Source organism: Pygocentrus nattereri, chromosome 1, assembly GCF_015220715.1.
Source record: "Pygocentrus nattereri isolate fPygNat1 chromosome 1, fPygNat1.pri, whole genome shotgun sequence".
Taxonomy (NCBI): domain Eukaryota; kingdom Metazoa; phylum Chordata; class Actinopteri; order Characiformes; family Serrasalmidae; genus Pygocentrus; species Pygocentrus nattereri.
Genome location: NC_051211.1, coordinates 4,720,306 through 4,737,626, shown reverse-complemented (window position 1 = coordinate 4,737,626; position 17,321 = coordinate 4,720,306). Strand labels below are relative to the sequence as shown.

The 17,321-nt window shown below is 43.7% G+C and overlaps 1 protein-coding gene across 1 annotated transcript in view; it reads right to left on the bottom strand.

Moving 5' to 3' along the window:
* Positions 1–17,321, bottom strand: part of nudcd1 (NudC domain containing 1) — a 48,271-nt gene that overhangs the window by 29,496 nt on the left and 1,454 nt on the right. The window contains exons 2-5 of the mRNA XM_017721352.2: positions 17,052–17,206; positions 12,682–12,870; positions 10,037–10,214; positions 6,076–6,264 (exon numbers count right to left, since the gene is read on the bottom strand). Coding sequence (XP_017576841.1) covers positions 6,076–6,264; positions 10,037–10,214; positions 12,682–12,870; positions 17,052–17,206 — 711 coding nt within the window. The remainder of the gene's footprint in view (positions 1–6,075; positions 6,265–10,036; positions 10,215–12,681; positions 12,871–17,051; positions 17,207–17,321) is intronic.

Below are 17,321 nucleotides of genomic sequence, written 5' to 3'. Positions count from 1 at the left end.
TCATCTCTCTCTCTCTCTCTCGCTCTCTCTCTCACTCTTTCAAAGTCTAGTGTTTTGTTTTGAAGCATTCTGTCCGTATGATTCCTTCTGTAGTTTCTATGGCTACCAGCTCAGGGACATTGTGTGAAACTACGGCAGCCTAAGCTCCAAAACGGGATTTTTTTTTTTTATCTTATAAAACAAGGAAACAAGTGTTTACAGTTTCATGCAGTCTTAGAGATCCAGAGTTATTACTGTTGTTTTGCTATACTATTTAAGTGTAGCTGACAAAGCCCATCTCCCTCAGTCACTGACGCGGTGTCAGACTTTCTGTTCAGGCCACCTGGTAGCACCTGTACCACTTGTGCTAACAGATTCAAATGTTCAGCAGCACAGATTAAATTTTAGGAGCACACAGAGGAGAACATTCAAAAACTTTATTATTGAAAACTAAACTGGCTTTATGAGATGTTCAGTGCGTCCCGAGGGTGCAGCAGTAACGCCACGGACTGCCGATCTGCCTTCTACGCTCTAGACTGGGGTTCAATCCCCTGCCTGGACAAGCACCCTACACTGTACCAATAAAAGAGTCCGTAGGCAAGACTCCTAACACTACCTTCACCAAAAAAAGTGTAAATAGATCAAATTGTAAATCGCTCTGGACAAGATCATCAGCCAAATGCCATAAATGCAAATGACATGTGCCGATGAGCCTAAGCAGCTCTGACACACCGAGGCATGGAGTCTCTGAATACCTCTGAAGGTGCCCTGTGGTATGTGGCAACAAGAAGATCCTTTTAGTTCAGTAAATTGCAAAGTGGAGCCACTGCAGATTGGACTTCTTGTTCCAGCACATCCCACAGATTGAGATCTGGGGAATTTGGAGGAACTCCATCATGTTCCTCAAACCACTCAGGAACAATGTGTGCAGTGTGGCAAGACATGTATCCTGTTGAAAGGGCCGCTGCCTCTGGGTCAGGTCAAGCCAAGTGAAAGTTTATTTATATAGCGCTTTTTACAACAGGTGTTGTCACAAAGCAGCTTTACTGAAAAAAAAAATCTGGGTCCGAGCCTCCATGAGCGACAGCGGCAAGAGAAACTCCCTCAAAGCAAGAGGAAGAAACCTTGAGAGGACCCAAGGCTCAGGAGGAGATACCCATCCTCCTTTCGACGACACTGGATAGCAAACCAGGGATTATCATCACTACGCAGGGGTGTACCTGCTCTGCACTCCCTCCCCTGGCTTGTCTTTCTCCCACAGTGCATCCCAGTTCCATCACTTCCACAGGTAAACGGTGCACATGCACCCAGCTGTCTGCCTGATAAGAGAACATGGGACTCAGTGGGCCAGGCCACTTTCTTCCATTGCTCCAGGTTCCAGTTCTGTCACTCCCATGACCATTGTAAGCCCTTTTGATGGCAGACAGGGGTCAGCATGGAAACTCTAACCATCATTTCTGTGAATTGTGCAACATTCTGTAGGTTCGGAACAGACAGCCTTTACCGCCTTTGCACATCGATGAGCCTTGGGCACCCAGGGAGCTGGGGTGGTAGGTGACCCTCCTTGGACCACTGTCGTCAGGTACTCAACACTGCTGACTAGGAGCACCCAACACGCCTTGCCATTTCAGAGATGTTCTGACACATTTATCTGACCATAACGACTTACACCTTCAATCACTCAGGTCATGCCTGCTCATGTCTCACGTCCAGCTCATCAACCACGAGAACTGGCTTTTCACTTGTCGTCTAATATATCCCCAACCTAGACATGCGTTGAGTCATTATGAGATAATCACGATTCCCATCATCTAAAGATAGTCATAATGTTTTGCCGTACATGCTTGAGAACTGACAAAATACAAGTGTTGGCCAATTTAAAGCACAAAAATGGATTCTGGAAACTATGTTTGCATTACTCAGACAAGAGAAGTCGTTCGGTCACTCGGCGTTAAAGCAGCAGGTTATTTTATGTCTAAAGAGAAGAAGAATTTGGTGATAGCTCATCTGAAGGGGCAGCTTCTAACTCTGGAGCTAGTCTGTGCCTAATCATTACTGCCAGTGCTGTTCTCACTGCAGGTTTGTTCTCACATGAGCTCTGTCATATGCTTCTCTTCAGACAGAGGAAGCAGCGCTTAGACGATTGCTAAATGCATCCATCTGAATTTGTTGAAGTTGTTTCAAAAAGGGGCGGCACGCTGGCGTGGTGGGTAGCGCTGTCGCCTCACAGCAAGGAGGGCCTGGGTTCGATTCCCCGGCCGGGTGACCAGGGTCCTCTCTGTGTGGAGTTTGCATGTTCTCCCCGTGTCTGCGTGGGTTTCCTCCGGGTTCTCCGGTTTCCTCCCACAGTCCAAAGACAGGAACTCATGGGGTTAACACATACATAGGCTAAGCCAAATGTATTGTTAAGTAGGGCTGGGTGATAATTTGATCATTTCATTTTCCAACAATCATGAAAACAAAATAATTAAGACGATGCGCTCGTTTTGTGTTGTGATATTAATCCAGCGCAATGTTTAATTAATTCCTTTGCAGCTTTGCACTTCCACCCCTCCCAAGAAGATCAACCTCATCAAATTTTTCTGGGTCTAATTTATTTATATTTACTTTTGTACATGTTTTGTAGTTTTCAGTAGGTTGTGGAGGAGCACTACAATCTTAATTATTTTGATTTTATTTTTGTTTATTATTTTTATATCATTTATTTAGATAGACATATTTCTAAGCTATATACACAATTCAATTAAATTATACCTTTTTCACCTTTCATTTGTTATTTTATATTTATTTAGATCGATCTCAGTCTATGTACCATATATAGTTTTTTTTTAAGTTAAATTTTTTTTTTTTAAGTTCAATAAACGCATTACGTTTCCAAAGTCAATAAGTAATTACTTTAAATAATCATGATCTCAACATTGGCCAAAATAATCATGATTATGATTTTTGCAATAATCGAGCAGCCCCAGTAACCCAGAGAGAAACCCCAGTAACTCTCACTGAAGTTCATCAGAAAGCACTGAGCAGACTCCCAACCCTGCACTGAGAGCGCGACCAGTCATTTCTCTGATTCATTCTTTTAAGAAAACAAAACAGGATGGCATCTGGACCTGATGTCATCTCAGGGAGGTATAAGCATGATGTGGCACCAGCCCACTGCGACATAAGAACATGACTAAAGAAACGTTCATCTCTTTCTTTACAGTCAACTTCTAGTTTCTTCGCTCATTGTCCAGTTTATCAGCTCCACTTACTGTATAGCTGCACTTTGTAGTTCTACAGTTACAGACTGTAGTCCATCTGTTTCTCTGATACTCTGTTACCCTGTTCTTCAGTGGTCAGGACCCCCATGGACCCTCACAGAGCAGGTATTGTTTGGGTGGTGGGTCATTCTCAGCACTGCAGTAACACTGACGTGGTGGTGGGTGTGTTAGTGTGTGTTGTGCTGGTGCGAGTGGATCAGACACAGCAGTGCTGCTGGAGTTTTTAAACACTGTGTCCACTCACTGTCCACTCTATTAGACACTCCTACCTCGTCGATCCGCCTTGTAGATGTAAAGTCAGAGACGACAGCTCATCTGCTGCTGCACAGTTTGTGTTGGTCATCCTCTAGTCCTTCGTCAGTGGTCACAGGACGCTGCCCACAGGACACTGTTGGCTGGATATTTTTGGTTGGTGGACTATTCTCAGTCCAGCAGCGACACTGAGGTGTTTAAAAACTCCAGCAGCTCTGCTGACATTACAGTGAAATGTAATGCATGTATTTACTTCCATGTTACTCCAAATAATGAGCCAGTTGCGAGATATTTGACTAAATCCTGTAGCTAGAACATGTTCAACACTTCATTATAATTTAGCTGAACTGCTGTGGAACCCATTATCCAGAAAAAATATCTAGTACTTTGGAGTTTGTACCTCACATTCACCTAGTTATTAACTAGAAACTTGGGAGGGATGGGGGGGGGGGGGGGGGGGGGGGCAGTAAAAGAAAGCATTACTGTAATTTGCAGCCCTCTATAACCACTAATTAACATCTTATTGTTGCTGATATCAATAACTATCTTTTCGCATTAAAGTAGAATGAGCAGACGACAGGTTAAAAACCTAAAGATCGATCTTGGATTCATTTTTCAGTCGGGACATAGCTAAAACGAACAACCAGAATAACTGTGACTGTTTATTATGTAAATAATTCACATTACTTAGCTATTCATAACAGTAAATGAATGCTAAAGGAATTTTATTTTGGGTTTTTTTTTGGTGTAGACCTTATATATTGTTCTTGAAGCATTGGTTGAATACAAGTTATGCCTTGATTGTACCTTATTAACTACAACATGTGCCTTATTTACCCCTCTGCCAGCTCAGGTTGTCACTTATTCATTCATATTCATGAGAAAAGTCAGAAACAATGACTAGGTTTACAGACTGAAACTCAAAATGATGCTAAATACTGGCTGAAAATTTAAAGTAAAAGTAGTGAAACATTAGTATGACAAACGTTAGTCTTTCGTTTACGTAGGTCAGTATTTAACACATTATTTAGGTCAATGTTTTGTTGTGCATCTCTTTTAGAAGATAGCTTGAAGTCTTCTAGGCATGGAGAGCACGAGTGTGCGCAGGCAATGCTCTGGCCTGTTGGATGGTCAGAGCAGGTCAGGTTTTAAACTGTTCTCATCACTTTCCGTCACTTCAGTTCAGTTTTCAAGCCTGATTTCTGAGTGTTCCTAAGAGACATTTTGACCGTTTAATTTAGATCAAGAAATGAGAAAAAAATGAAACGGTACACATTTCTTCACACACCAAACCAGCCAAGACATGCTTGGAGTCCAAATTTTGCTTCTTTAGTTCAGAACTGGTGCTACAAGGCTGACCTTGCTACTAAACACTAGACCTCAATAGTCACCCAAATACCTCAAATTATTTCTCTCAAACTGCAGCCAGGCCTCCAGCAAGGCTGTACAGACATATTGATGTGGTTCAGGACGCAGTACGACTCAAACACCTTCAAAGACGGGGCAAATATTTATGATATGAAGCTGAAGTCAGATATTCTCCAGCTTTTTGTTTGAAATTTCCCATTCCACCTTAAATGGTGCAGCAGTTACATTCTGGCGCTTCAGGGGTCAGAACTGCTGGACTATTTAAGGTGGAACGGGAAAGTTAGCTGCCTAGCTACTGAGTGATTGATGTGACTAGGGGTTTTTGATGCTTGTTATGAAGAAAACGACCAAAATACACCAAAACAACATGAAACCAAGATCATACAGCGGTTATCGGACTTTTAAGAGAGAAACTCACATTTGTGGGTTTCTTTTTTTTTGCTGGCACAGCTGCCTGTCTGTCTGCCTGCCTGTCTGTCTGCCTGTCTGTCTGTCTGTCTGCCTGTCTGCCTGCCTGTCTGCCTGCCTGTCTGCCTGCCTGTCTGCCTGCCTGCCTGTCTGCCTGCCTGTCTGCCTGCCTGTCTGTCTGCCTGTCTGTCTGCCTGTCTGTCTGCCTGTCTGTCTGCCTGTCTGCCTGCCTGTCACTCCGTTTGGAGTATCTGAAAAAAACTCTGGAGGGTCATGTAGCCCTAGAACTTTGCCCTACCCCTCTACCTCAGCAAAAATTGGGACGCCCTACCCCTTGACATCCACGCACAAAACAGAGGGCTAAGGGCTCGGTGGTAGGGGTGAGGGGTGAAACGCGATTTGGCCTTAGTGTTTGTAAGCGACATTAGACTCTGAGCTCCAGCACTAAATTAAAAAAAGGTAAATTTGGACTCCAAACATGTTTTGGCCAATCAACTACATTTGGGTCAAGTGGAAAATGTACTACTATGCAGTCTAAAGCAGTAACTTTCAGAATGTTTATGCACTGCTGAGAGAAGTATAGTGGATGATGGCTTTCCAGGAGTGAGCTCTGGTCTGAACATGACGTACGTGTGCATTTGGATCATCGGGTTTTTTTTCCGTGAGAGGGGCAAGGCAAGGGGTAGGGAAGGCAGCAGTGTGACGGACAGTTTTAGGAATACGTACAAATCAAAAATAAAACAGACGATGCCTAAACAGAAACTCTGGATAGTGACGATCATAAACAGCAATATTTTTCGCTCACCTGAGCGCTCAACCTCCATGTCCTCAGCTGCAGCCTCCTCCAGTGGAACTCCATCCACCTCCTTGAAGCTGAAGGGTCTTTCTGAAGCCACCATCAGCCCTTTCCCCTGAGGCTCCAGCGCAGCGTAGTGAGGGACTGACCTGCCCTTCATCAGCCTCCTCTTCCTCACTTCATACTTCTTCTCCTGACCTGGACGCAGTAAATCACGAAGAGTTAGTTGATAGGAGGTGATGATAGGAACCAGACGACGTCAGCACAATTTCCTCCTACATCACAAAGTTATTACAAGCTAGGAAGCTAAGAAATGCTGCCTGATCTCTCAGACATTGGTTTATGATAGTTTGGAGAAGGTTTTGGCCTAAAATGCGTTTTTTTTTTAAGTAAATTAATGTTGGAGATGTATGTGCAGAGCATTCTGGGGCAAAATAGATTGTACAGAAAACTTTACTTATTTTTTTCATTTTTCCCTATTTTAGCATCATCAACATTGCATATAAAAGCTCAGAAGACACATGTAGGTTCACTGGTGGTTTTGGATCGTATGTGAAATATACGTGTGCTGTACATACTGTGACGCCTGGTTCCCATCACCACCACTGTAAGGACATCTGGGTCGGTAAGAGTCTCTACAACGAACTGCTTCACATCAAACCACTGTGATTGAACGTCTACATCTGAACGACTGTATGACGCAGAAATGTTACGAACTGACACCACATTCTTCAAGCTAGTAAACATGAGTGACGCACAGGTCGTGAATTTTTATGGACGATTTCTTTACGACCAATTTGGCCAAAGGCTGATTTGTTTTGCTAATTTTTCAACCTGAAACTCAGCCTATTGGATTAAATGAACGCATGAAGCATGCTAGCACATTTCCAGAACTTTCTTTTAGCCAAATTCATAATATGAATAACATCATTTGCTCTTTCATGGAGTTTTAAACTCTTAAAAGAAAATAAAGTGCTAGACTGGAGAAAGTGGCTATTCTGGACAGTGAGCCGTATGTCACTGCTGCACCATTTAAGGTGGAACGGGAAAATTCGAACAAGAATCTGGTGAATATCTGACCTCAGCTTCATATCACTGAAGAATTAGGGGGGGTGATAATAAATAACTGCCCCCCTCTTTGAAGGCGTATGATCCCTAAATGTAACTAAAGCCCAGCAGTGAGGAGCTGAACTTTCCCCTCCTCTGCTGTCCCTGCAGACGGGCAGGGTCGCCTACAGAGCGACGTCAGTAGCTGTTAATGAAGTGATGCTCTTTTATAAGATTTCAACCACTACCCTTTGTGACTCCATCCCAGGCAGCAAGGTGACACTCAAGCAAGGGATGGGGTAAAAAGAAGAAATGGGATTGGGCCTAAATCTCCGTTGCCGTGGTGTATACAACTGATTTTTAATCTGCTCCTGCAGTTTTCTCCAGCTCTAATCATCTCCACCTGATCTTCCCATTTAAATGCTCCAAAAGGCTTGATGACCTGAATCACTTAGAAGATAACCAATGTAAGGCACTTTAATTCATAAAGACTGTGAAGGCTCCTCCCACATAATACGTAAGAGTACAATGATACTGCAAAACAAAACATGCTTCCATATTTCTGTTAATTTAGTGAACACGGTGCACTTCAACTGGAAGGAGCAGTGGACCAGAAGCATACTATTGATTTACTTGCCCCAGTTCTTGCTTTGGTTTTTTGAGGAGAAAAACAAAAAGTACCCAAGCTGCTGGGTCATAAAACATCTGATTCAACAAGAAACACATTTCTTGTGCTTGAGCTAAAAGAACGTTTAAAAAAAAAAAACACCTTGAGAAGATATGAGAAATGAAAATAAAAACAAAAAGCAGTGATTTCTAAAATCCACCTTGATCTGTTTTTAAACAAAAACATATTAAAGTTTTACCTCATCAACTCATCAATATGCTATGCAATATTCTGAAATTGATGCCTAGAACATGTTCCAAAAAAGTTAAGAAAAAAAAAAAAAAAACAATTTCAGAGCGCCTTAAGCATTTAAGTATAAATATCTATCAGGTGAGGACGTCATACTTGGGTACACAAGTAGCATCCAGAAAAGGCCAAGGTCTTTATGAGCAAGGTGAGTAAGAAATAATGCAACAGTTTGAAAACAATCCTCACTGCCTGACTGGATTTTACATATTTCATCCTCTACAGCGCACAAGAGCATCGAAAGATTCAAGGATTTCAGAGAAGCTCTGTGTTTGCAGGGCAAGGCCGAAAACCACGACTGAACGCCTGCTGGCTTTGACCCCTCAGCCGGCACTACATTTAAAACCGGCAGGTTTCTGTGATGGGAATCACCACATGGACTTGGAAAAACTTTAACAAACCGTTTTCATTACACACCATCCATCCCAGCTCCCACGAACGCGAGACTAATTTACCCAGAAACGCCGCCGACTTCTCTGAACTCAAGCTTATCTGAAGCTGATGCAGAGTGGAAACCTGCATTGTGGCCTGATGAGCCCAACTTTCAAACTTTTTATGGAAATGATGGACCTGGTGTTGTTTAGGCAAAGAAGAAAAACAATATCCAGATTATTACCAGCGTAAAGTTCAAAATCCAGCATCTGTCCTGTCCTGGCGGTATTAGTGGATAGCCTGTACATCTATGAAAGCACCATGAACACTAATAGATACACATTTTGGATCAACTTATTCTGCCTTCTAGACATTAACACACACCAAGAAGCATCCCACAATGTTAGAGTGTTAGAATGGCCTTTCTCTCTCTCCTCCTGAAAACATGCGGCACATTATGAAGTGCAAAATGCGACAACATATCCCATCCCAACATTGCAGTCATCAAATCTGCAAAAAAGCTGGGTGAACCTAAAATGCACTCAAACCTTTACAGGTCAACTTAATGTGACCTTCTCTAAACTTTTGAATGTGCACATCCAGCTGTTCAGTGTTGCAGTACTTTTAGCACAAATTGCTGTTCTCTAACAAGGAGCTTAACGGCGAGGTGGTGGTGGTGGTGGTGTTATAGTGCGGCCAGGTGTGTCCAGTCAATACAGAACTGCCCTACACTTTGTGTGTGGTACAGTGACCCAGTGTCCCAAACTACAGAATAACATCATTATTCCAGTCATTGTTCCTCTGCATGAACAACACAGGCCTCATTTCATCTTCATGGACGACGATGCTCCAGCTCATCAAGGGTGCATCATCAGGGAACGGCTGCTGGAGAGCGGGGTACCTCAAATGGAGCGGCCTGCACTTTCTCCAGACCTGAATCCCATAGAAAACCTTTGGGATCAGCTGAGTCGCCGTGTAGAGGCTCGTAACTCTGTACCCCAGAACCTCAATGACCCGAGAGCCGCCCTTCAAGAAGAGTGGGATGCTGTGCCGTCGTTGTCAAGCTGTAATTGAAGCTTAAGGGCACATGTCAATGAGTTAATGAGACATTGAGATGTTTGTTGGGGTAAGTTATACCCACCACTGCTGTTGGCTTTTGTTTGAGATGAGGAAATCACCACTGCATGCTCCTACTGAAATGCCCTACATTCATGGTATGATATCACTGCAGCGTGAACTTCTCACGTTGTCCATAAATTTCACCCAAAAGCCAAATATCCCTAACTTTTTGTGAGTAGTGAATTTAGGAGAAGAGATAACTGCATTCACACACACTCGGCTAGAAGTTAAAGATCCTGGGTAAATTTCCAATTGATCCCACCAAACTGCGCTCACTATTAAAGGAATTTCATTTCAAACTACTCCGTTCTGATGGAATGGCCCTTTAAAAAGCCTCAGTAATCTAAACTGATGGATCAATACCCTGGAAATCATCTGATACGGAACATTTACAAACATATTTTAAAATAAGCGCAAATCTGACGAAGAAGGTGAAAATAAAGATTCAGCCTCGCTGTGAATCCAATCATGGTGAGCACAAACCGTCCACAACACACTTTCACACACTGAGATGCTCACCAGCAGAGCTGCCCACAGTAATCCACTCTAGTGACGTGCAGAAGCCGCTGCCTTTGGCATCAGCCGGGTCCTTCTGGATGCGCAACAGCAGAAGGTCGATAGTGTGGACTCCTGCCTGGACGTGGGAGAGGCTGTGTAGGATGGTGAAAGGCTCCCCCAGACACTCACTGAACATCGGCTGTTTCACAGGAATGAAACGCAGAGAATCAGAATCAGGCCATGAAACTGGAACCTAAGCGATGTGTGTGAAAATCTGAGCACCTCAAGTCAAATGACTTGGTTTAAATACGGCATTTTCTGCTTATTTTATCCCACTATTCCTATTTATTTGCAGAGTTTAATATTCTGGGGACAAAAATAAAATAATAAAAAATGTGCCATGCCTTTTGCACAAATCTCAGAAACACTAAATATCGATTTTTATGATGCATCATGATATTAGATTTTTGCCAGGCAGACAGGCAGAACCCCAGCACCAGCAATAGGTACAACTGATCTATAAAATAAGGACATTATGATTAGCCAACTAAAGCTGAAATGTTATATATACATACACACATATATATACATATACACATACATATATACATATATACATACATATAAACACCTGTTGTCTGAAGAAAACCTAGTATCTCCATTTTTGTCGATTTTCAGTCTTTGACATAATTTGAAAATGCATATTGTCATGAATATTGTGTGTAAATTTCATGATATATGGACCTAAAGAAATGGCCCAAAATGACAAATGACTTGGAAAACATTCTGGTTCCATTGACTTACATTAAGAGTAACGTAGGTTTTTTCCTTTCCTGTAAGGTCTCATATATATATATATATATTCACATATTCACACACATATATATTTTACAGTTTTGGAAATAAATTTAAAAATGTACCTTTGCAATAAACTTAGCAAAGACTGGATGATAATTAGAATGTAATAAATAAAAATGCATTAAGTTAATTTAACTTATAAAGCAACACATTTGTGTTCTAAAAAAATTAACACTTAATTATCAAACCCACGGATTTATTCAACTACTAGTGCGCAGGCAGTGACAACACGCTGCGTGCAGCTGTGCGGGGCTGTAATGCTGAAGCAGAGCGTCTCTCATTGAGATGCTAAGCCTGGTGAGCAGCGTTTAAGTCACGCCAAATCGATGCTTGATCTCTCGCCTAACAGCAGGAGCACAGCTGCACGAGGCTTTAACGGATAAATACACTCCAGAAAAAAAAAAAATACAGACTTGCAGTTATTTTGTGTAGAACAATGAATATAAAAGGTGTTAAAGGTTTTGACAGCAGTCCATCCCTTAGTAGTCCAGGGCTCGGCAAGCCAAACGTTAAGAAGAGCCAATTTGTCAAGTTTCACCAAAAATCGAATCACCTTGGGAGCCACAACGTTTCACGTCCATTTTACTGAAGTAACGTTTCACCGTCTTGGCTGTAAATGTGTCTCGGTATGTGCTGATGTCCCAGTATAGGCTACTGCTTCACGCTTTGGCTCAGCTACAGCTGCTTTTCTCGCATCTCCAGCAGGAAACTTTTCCGCACCAGTAGAACGGTTTATTGTAAAGTGTCTCTCAACGTTCAACTTTTTACGAAGCTGAAGTCTTGCTTGAAATTTCCTGTTCCACCTTAAAAGGTGCCTGAGGTGCCAGAATGTAGCTAACTATGTAGCTAAGTGTTACATCATTTAAGGTGGAACAAGAAAATTCAAGCAAGAAGCTGAAATCAGCTTCGTGAATTTTTAGTGGTATCAGGAAAATCAAACTGCCGGTGTTTGTTTTAAACCTCTCGCCTTACTGTTTCGATAGCTACTAGATAAGGAAGGTAGTTTAGTTGTGGCCAAGATTTAGTAAGATGTGGGAATGAGATAGTTAAGTCAAGGCCACAATTTATAAGGCATGGAAACAAGACAGTTTGGTCATGGCTGCGACTCAGTAAGGCATGGGAACAAAATAGTTTAGCTGTGGCCAAGATTTAGTAACGTATGGGAACAAGATAGTTAAGTTGTGGCCAAGATTTAGTAAGACAGAATGAGATAGTCAAGTCATGGCCACGATTTAGTAAGCCATGGGAACAAGATAGTTTAGTCACGGCCATTATGTTTATTGAGAATTCATAATAACCATCATTCCACTGAGCTGCTGTCAGCTGCAGCTAAACGCTACTAATTTTCTACTTTAGCACAAACAAAAACACAAAAACACTGTGACATCACAACCACGACTAACTGGCAGTCTGGCACACCATGTTCAGGGTTCAAGGAACAAGCCAGATAAAGCAGATGTGCTGATTTTCTAATCAAAATAAAACAGGCCTGGCTCTTAATTTAAAAATAAATCTCAATTCAAATTGGAGTCGCAATATCGGAATTGGAATAAAATTCGCTCAGCCCATCCTTCAGTAAGCTTTTCAGTGGGCAGTAACTAACGGAATTCAATTCAGTGGGCGAGATGGGCTGTGAAAGTCTTTACAGACTGACCGGAGCAAAACCACATTCAGCTGTTTAAACCAGCTTTGAGCCAAAGGTCTGCAATATGTGCTTTAAACATAAGTCTGGAAAAGAAAACGGTCAAATCCCGAATCCGAGGTGACGCATGTTTACAGCAGCACCACCTGACTGGGTTTTCTCTTACTTCCCATTTGATGTGGGGGCTCTCTCCTCGCTTGCTGGTGCGCAGCAGGGTCAGATTTCCCACCCCATCCGACAGGGCGGCCCAGGTCGCTGACGTCAGACTGAGAGAGGCGCACACTCGCTCGCCCGCACATGAGCTCGGCTCAGGGGTCATCCGGAACATCTCCCGCGGCTTTCCCAGCGCTGTGTCCTGACAACAACAGAGGATATTTGGTCATGCTGACAGTAGCAGAACCCTTTCTGGTGCTCTGCAGGAGACGTAGTTGACCTAGAAAGCAACATCGCAAAAGACAGAAGGTACCAGCAGCGATTTGTTTACAAAATACTATTAGAAAACCAGAACGCAGCGATTTCTAATCAACAGTTCACACACTGTGCTCCTCTACGCCAGTGAAACAGCCTTCTTTATGCTCTCGATATTCACAACTCGCTCGGAAATCTATAACAAAGCTACCTGTGTAAAAAGTGCCCAAATCCTAGCTTTTGCTTGAATTCTCCACCCCTCCAGAAACTTCACCTCCTCGTTTTAGCCCATCCGTGCAGTCAAACACCACATAGACACTAGAGGCAGTGTGCACACTTGCCCGGAGCAGTCGGCAGCCCTATCCGCAGTGCCCGGGGAGCAGTTGGGGGTTAGGCGCCTTGCTCAAGGGCACTTTAGTCACATGCTGTTGGCTCAGGATCAAACCAGCGAACTTCCAAATTTTCATTATACACTCACTGGCCACTTTATTAGGTTCAGTTGCTTGTTAACACAAATAGCTAATCAGCCAATCACACGGCAGCAACTCACTGCATTGAGGCATGTAGAGGTGGTCAAGACAACCTGCTGAAGTGCAGACCGAGCATCAGAACGGGGAAGAAAGGGGATTTAAGGGGCTTTGAACGTGGCGTGGTTGTTGGTGCCAGACGGGCTGGTCTGAGTATTTCAGAAACTGCTGATCTGCTGGGATTTTCACGCTCAACCATCTCCAGGGTTTACAGAGAACGGTCAAAAAAGAGGAAATATCCAGTGAGCGGTCAGTTGTGTGGACGAAAACGCCTTGTTGATGTGAGAGGTCAGAGGAGAACGGGCAGACTGGTTCCAGATGATAGAAAGGCAACAGGAACTCAAATAACCAACCAGAATCTCTGAGGAACGTTTCCAACACCTTGTTGAAAGTCTGCCATGAAGAATTAAAGCAGTTCTGAAGGCAAAAAGGGGTCTCTGTACCTAATAAAGTGGCCGGTGAGTGAGTATAATCAACAACACTGAAGTTATTATTATTGAATAAATAGAAAATAAGTGAATTAGAGGATAAGTGATGATAGTGTAGAGTAACATGCTCATCAGCTGATAAATGGGCTTCAAACTGAACCCCAGCAGCGCTGATCGCCGAGTACACATCCTCTACAGAGAACACACATTCTAAAGTGCAGTTACTGCTTATTTGCATCCTCTGGAGGATGTGTTAAGTTTTTCCCCCCACATACCACTGACAGGCCACAAAAGTCTGGGCAGGACAGATTACAGAGCGTATCTCGCTGGGTTCACGCCAGACAATCGTGCATGCACACTGTGGAACTCGGCGAGTTACTCTGTGCTTTGAAAATGTATTTTTATCATTGATAATGTTTATGATTACAGGCCTCCTGCACACAGAACAGCCGTGACAGGCCATCCAGACATGAAACCAGAGAAACTCCTGAAATGACAGTCATTTAGCACTGAATAAGGAGAAAGCATTAAAATCAGGGCTGCGCAAAATAAGATTCATAACCTTAAAAAAAGAGGAAAAAGACGGATGTCTGATCCACTCGTGAGGGTCCATGGAGGTCCTGACCACTGAAGAACAGGGTAACAGAGTATCAGAGAAACAGATGGACTACAGTCTGTAACTGTAGAACTACAAAGTGCAGCTATACAGTAAGTGGAGCTGATAAGATGGACAGTGAGTGTAGAAACGAGGAGGTGGTCATGATGTTATGCCTGATCGGAGTTTGTTAAACAATTAAAGGGAATTGCACAAGATGTGCACCTTCACACACACTCACACGAAATGCAGCAAGCGGAAAACTGACAACGATGTCAAGTGCACTGATCTACAGCCAGCCACAAACATGACGCTTGTCTGCCCTCTAGTGTCGACATAAAGCATCACATCATATAGCAGAATACCAGAGAACTTGTAGAGAGGAGAACTACCACTCTGTAAGGTGTCCTCGGTTTCTCAAACGCTAGAGGGCGCTCCTGTATGAGTCCAAAGTTAATGGGTTAAGATGGAGCATTTTAGGTTCTCCCTGACCTCCAGCCTGCAGCTGCCGCTTCTCCCTCAGGGTGGTGGGGGGCGCTGGAGCCTATCCCAGTGGTCATTGGGTGGAAGGCAGGATACACCCTGGACAGGTCACCAGTCCATCTCAGGGCAATTTTAGCAACATTATAGTTTATACATATATTTCCTGAACACTGAATCACATAAAACACTTTAACACCGCTGTTATATTTTTAAGAGCTTTTAAACTCGAGTTATAGGACTTTTTGTATGTCCATGACATCAGAGAGAGCGAACAGCCAATGAGCTGCTCCGCTCACCAACCAATCAGCACTCGGTAGCAGTAATGCCAGCGCTCTGATGCCCAAAACCTGTTTACTGTAGAAAAAAGGAAACATACAGGTGAGATTTCTCTGCTTTTTTAGTGAAATCGGTCCTTCTGCTTTTACTTTGTACTACAAAATGAAAGGAAAGTTCTGGGAAAGTGATCAGAAATGAGAAATGAGCTCCATTCACTCCCATTCACAGGCGCCCTCTGCTGTTTTGCAGTCATGTGTTTGATATAGTAGGGGAAATAGGAAGAGGCCAGGCTTCCCTTAAACCTGCTCTGAAAAATGAAATCTTCACTGCAGTGAATCTGCACCTTTAAATCAAGTGACTTTTTTTAATCCCACAACTGGGGAAATTCCACCTCCGCATTTAACCCATCCGTGAAGTGAAACACCACATACACACTAGTGAATACACACACACTAGGAGGCAGTGAGCACACTTGCCCAGAGCGGTGGGCAGCCCGATCCACGGCGCCCGGGGAGCAGTTGGGGGTTAGGTGTCTTGCTCTGGGACACCTCAGTCATGTGCTGTCGGCACTGGGGATCAAACCGGCAACCTGGCGAAAAGCTTGATCCTCCTCTGCTGATCGTTCTAATGGACTTAAACACTAAAGCTGATGTAGCCTAGATCTACTAACTCACCCTCCAACCCTAAAGATTGGGGCACAGATCGCTGGTCACCATAGCAACACAGACAATAATCTCGCCTAGCTAGTGGCTAACGAAAAGAGAAAGCAAAAGATTTAAGGTGAACATCGATAATTTGGAGACGAATGGACTTATTTGCGTTTATAAATCACTCCAGCTGGATTCATGGCACGTTTAATCTGCAACGAGAAACTGACCACAAAGCTGAAGTCACTTCTCACTCAGATATTTTACAAGAAACTGTTTTCATAAGGCTTTTTTTTGTGGCATCACAAAATCAATCCAAATTAGCATAAATCTGTTTTTCAATGGGCAGCGCGGTGGGTAGAGCTGTCGGCTCTCAGCAAGTAGGGCCTGGGTTTGATTCCCTGGCCGGGTGACCAGGGTCCTCTCTGCGTGGTGTTCGTATGTTCTCCCAGTGTCTGTGAGAGAACCCCCCCCGGCCAACTGGACATGGTAAATTGCCCCTAGGTGTGAGTGAACATGTCTCTCTGCCCTGTGATGGACTGGCAGCCTGCCCAGGGTGTAGCCTGCCTTCCGCCCGATGACCGCTGGGATAGGCTCCAGCACCCCCCAGCACCCCCCAAACGGAAAAACGGGTCGACTTTCAGTAGAAAAACAAACTGAGTTCACCGTCTATTAGACTGGAGAGAAGAGCTACAGCCTCATACGACGCCCAGCTTCTGAATGGAGCTTATGAAATATGAAAGATATGAAGAACATGAAGAATTTGGAACCAGCAGTGGTCTCAAGGAGGTGAAGAGGTTAAGTAATCCAATGTTTGCAAATGAGGTGACACACACCAAATGTCTTTACTTGTCTGCCTACAAGGGGAAGATCAGAGGACACATGGACAAAAGGAGAAAAAAGGTTGCTGAGCTGATGTTGGAGTGTATACGTGTCTAAACTTACCCACGTCCTCTACTAGGACAAAAATCTATTAGCTGAAGATAATTAGACATCAGCTGCCTGGAGCATGATGCGTGCGCATTTCTGGAGAGGAGGGAGGTTCACAGCACGAAACACACTGCAGTCGGGGAAAGTTTCCACCAGTGCTGCACCTTGAAGTCTGGTGATCCCCTTTTAGCTCCATGGTCACAGTAAAAGCACTAAATTTACCCAGAACTCAAAAGACTTACCAACGTGACCGTCAGACTGAGCACCCGGCCCTTGCAGTCCACAAAGTAAACACTCTCTTCATACCACGGATCAATGTGGAGGTAATTGTACATGCCGAACGCCTTCATGTGGTCCAGGGTGTACTGACTGTCTTTCAGCTTAACCTCCGCCACAGCTGAGAGAGAGAGAGAGACACAGAGAGAGAGAGAGAGAGAGAGAGAGACAGAGAGAGAGAGAGACACAGAGAGAGACACAGAGAGAGAGAGAGAAAGACACAGAGAGAGAGAGAG